General features: G+C 36.6%; 1 protein-coding gene across 1 annotated transcript in view; it reads right to left on the bottom strand.

The window, feature by feature from the left end:
* Nucleotides 1-1,068: 1,068 nt before the first annotated feature.
* Nucleotides 1,069-3,899, bottom strand: part of LOC107753322 (kinetochore protein NDC80 homolog) — an 11,402-nt gene continuing 8,571 nt past the window's right edge. Inside the window, exons 12-17 of the mRNA XM_016569456.1 lie at nucleotides 2,743-2,889; nucleotides 2,556-2,645; nucleotides 2,062-2,154; nucleotides 1,780-1,910; nucleotides 1,597-1,699; nucleotides 1,069-1,354 (exon numbers count right to left, since the gene is read on the bottom strand). Of these exons, the coding sequence (XP_016424942.1) occupies nucleotides 1,229-1,354; nucleotides 1,597-1,699; nucleotides 1,780-1,910; nucleotides 2,062-2,154; nucleotides 2,556-2,645; nucleotides 2,743-2,889 (690 nt within the window). The 3' untranslated portion in view covers nucleotides 1,069-1,228. The remainder of the gene's footprint in view (nucleotides 1,355-1,596; nucleotides 1,700-1,779; nucleotides 1,911-2,061; nucleotides 2,155-2,555; nucleotides 2,646-2,742; nucleotides 2,890-3,899) is intronic.

Genomic DNA, 3,899 nt, shown 5'->3' with positions numbered 1-3,899 from the left:
ACTGTATTGTAAGTTGCTTCAGAGGTATTGCAAGTATTACGTACAACAATAAAAAATATGTGCATTGACATAAAAAAGGAAATTTACTTTTGGTACTTAAGTACTTTTAAAAGCAAGTACTTCTGTACTTTTACTTAAGTAAAAATCTGTCTTTACAACTTTTACTTGTAATGGAGTAATATTTGACCAGCAGTATCTGTACTTTCACTCAAGTAATGGAGTTGAGTACTTTGTCCGCCTGTGTCTATGAGTAAATATATAAAAATACTCTATACCTTTAACGAATTTAATGTATATTGGCTCTATAAAAATGGGAGATTTACTAAAAGTTACAAGTCATGCACTCACAAAATATGGGGTTTAATATCAGTTTTTTGGATGCACCCTGTAATGGCATTTAACCCTACGTTATATCTTTGCCATTAAGGAGCTGAGTGAAGGAAAGACAAGTTTTCCAAGAATAGATGACAGGATCATAGGATCAACAACTTAAAGCTTGGAATTATTAATGGAAGTTGTTTCAGAAATGTCGTACCACCCCAGTACTGCATTAAACAGTCCATGTATATACATCTAATGCCAGATTTGGATTTTGTTGATACTGATTTCATTTGATTGGTAATAGCCCTGTGGTATAGTATAGTATTATCTCTGGTCCACATGGGACAGCACAGACAAGCTAAATGCACTGCAGTGTGGTATATGGTATCCAACTAACCGTGAGGGCAAATTTAGATCTTACACAATTAGATTCTAGAGAATGTACAAAAAATACAAAATGTGCTTTTTCACAAATGTGTAATTTCACAAGGACAATTACATCTGATTTTGGTTTGGTATATAGTGTCATTATATTTAATCTTTACCTTATGGTCTAAATTCTTGCTAAGGGTATACAATCAGACAATTTTTCCCGTAAATATAAGTCAAAATAACAAAGAGGAAGTAAAACTAATGCCATTTTAATATAGTCTGATACCATAATAATCTATGTAAGATAAGCAAGCTGGTACAATAAACATCACATTTTGATCTACAATTTTCCAAAACATATTTATTTTTTAGTAAACAAACATGTAAATACAGGATAAATACACAAAGTATGATTCTGTTTCTAAAGACGATGTCTTCTCCGATATTACTCCATGGCCAGAATCTGACAACATCAGTAAAAAAAGAAAAGAAAAGTCTAACAGTAAAACTATTTACAAATCCAAGCTATCAGGCATTAAAAGCGGTTCACTTTCTTCACAAAGTTATCCACTAGATCCGTCAGCTGTTTCATGTCAGCCTCATCTTCATGAACGACTTCCTTCAGCTTATCAAACCTTTTTAGCTGCTCGCTGCAGTGTTTCTAAAAGACAAAGATATTTTTTGTTTACAGGTAGAATTTACACAAAGCCGGTCATGCTCCTTTTCAAGTATAAAAGTAAATATTTTAATAAATGGGAGTTTAATTTCTCAGTGTAGCAAAGCTATTTTATTAATAAAAGTTGCAGGCAGCATCGATACATTTCTGTGTTCAAAATCTTCCACCTCATGCAACACATTAAATCAAGAGGTTTCTGGTAATTGCAGACAAAACCAATCACATACTTCAACTGCACACAGGTGGTTTACTGCGGAAGTGAAGACATCAGTCAGATTCTTGAACACCATGCGGTTCTCCTCATTAGTCTCCTGCACGACCACGTGGTACCTGATGGAGAAGTTCAGATCCATGTAAAATAAGATGAACAGGTGACGTATTAAGAAGAATGAAGTGGAAAACATGCTCACTGTTGTTGCGCAGCTTTGAGTTCCTCCTCGGCTTCCTCGCATCCCTGCTTCACATTCTTTTCCAAACGCTTCTTGTGAGTTTCAGCAGAGTCCACCTCAGCCACCCACTTCTCCTCCTCTTGTACCATTTCCTGCACACACCATAACTAATTCAATCACATGTGCTGAGTGACAATTTCAAATGTGTGACTTCCGAAAATAAAGTATTTATTCAATTAACATACAGGCTGATATATTTTTATCAGGTTTAAAATCAGAAATCCTGATGCTCATGCATTGTACCTGCATGTCATGCTCCAGCTGTTGGTCGACTCTGCGAATCTGTTCCTTTAGATGCTTGATGTCATTCTGCTTATCAAGGATGTTGGACTTCACCTAACAAACAAATGGAATGGTTATATACACGCTTACCATTTATAACACATGTAAGATATATAACAATGGAAACACCATAAAGTAAACATCATAATTCATCAAGAGTGGATCATTAAAAATAGTTTGGCATAAATGCGTGGAATTTAATACTGCTCTGAAACTGGTGGACTGTAGAACAATGAAATTGTGCAGCATTTGACTTTGAACATGCAGCACTCATGCAACAGTGTGATAGAAGTGACGAAGAACTGGGTATGTCTTTGACAGGCTTTGTAAGATTGTCACCAGACTAGGATAACTACAGTCACATCAGTAATTTGTTATATTTAACAAAATGGAAAGATTTTCTCATGCAATGCATAAAGAGCACCTGAACAAGGGGTTTAATGAAAGTCTCACACCTGTTCAACAGTCTCTTCCAAACTCAGCTTCACATTCGTGAGTCTGCTGTATTCATCTTCCACATCGACAATCATGTTCTTCAGGGGATTCTACCAGAGTTAAGACAAGGCAGAGAAAAGAATAAGAAAAATCCTTAATTGTTACAACAAATGAAGCCTCTTTTACGGATGGCTGTAGTGATTGTACCTGTATCTGTGTCTTGTACTGTGTGATGGTAGTGGCGCTGTAATCTGTTCTGATCTCAAAGTCATGACCGCAGGCGTTTTCCGCTGACTGTGGGATGAGCTTCAGCTTACGACCCAGTTTATTATACTCGGCAACCTTCAACTCCGCCTGCAACAAAATGAGCAAAATTTCTAATGTTTACATGTGTTAGCCTGCATGCTAACAGCATGATGGATCTAACCGAATGATTTATGTATTTGGCACAGAAAACACAAGCTCTAAATCGATTCGATTTGATTTTCCGAATGCATCGCAATTCTCTCTGGAATCGATTCTGAGCTTAGTTTTTAAACAGCAGATGGCTCTCTAGGCTAGTTTTTAACCACACACTTAAATGCTCACAAAGAAGAGCACTTGTGTGTTCGGCTGAGTAATGTAAGTGGTTAAATGTACTTGCACCTCGGCTTTTATGACACAAGATTAATGTAAGTGAAGTGACGTGACATGTGGCCAAGTATGGTTACCCATACTAGGAATTAGTGCTCTGCATTAATCATTTAAACGGTTGATTCATTCAGGAACGAAACGCCGTCATGTTGCTCAAAGACGCAAAGCAGCACTGTGGCTGTGTTTGGAATTATTCTTGTTGCCGAAATAGTGCAAAAGCAGGCAATATGGTGTCTAAAACGTAAGTCTCTTAATAGAAACGTCTAGTTTATTGAACTGTTGTAAAAAATCAATATCACATTTGTATATGGTAATTTTTGGAGGAAAAAAGGTGAAAAACTTCCGTGTGAACTTGATTAACTAGATGAAGTGGTATAAATATACACATTTTCTGCCCCCATGTCTTGAATTTGTGATCATTCCGAATATATTTTAATAAACTGAATCATGCAGTGATCAGGCAGAGCGCACTTTAAAGCGCACGCGCGCTAGACTTCACGTAATGCCTGCACTGTTTTGAATGTTTTTTGTTTTTTTTTGCGTCGTGAGAATATTGAGCAAAATAGCTCATTTGTCATGGTGTTATTTAACTATATCATGTTATGAATAAACTAAACATTTTTGAATTTTTACCTCAGTGTGTTTCTTCTGAGTTTATGTGTGCGGTCACGCTCATTTGTTCTGAAGTCTCGAGACAAACAGAGTGAGCCTCAGCGCGAGCTTGTATTCTG

Source organism: Sinocyclocheilus rhinocerous, unplaced genomic scaffold (genome assembly GCF_001515625.1).
Source record: "Sinocyclocheilus rhinocerous isolate Xijiao unplaced genomic scaffold, SAMN03320098_v1.1 scaffold1763, whole genome shotgun sequence".
Classification (NCBI taxonomy): domain Eukaryota; kingdom Metazoa; phylum Chordata; class Actinopteri; order Cypriniformes; family Cyprinidae; genus Sinocyclocheilus; species Sinocyclocheilus rhinocerous.
The sequence above is the reverse complement of the archived record's forward strand: the minus strand, read 5'-3'. Positions and strand labels throughout refer to the sequence as shown.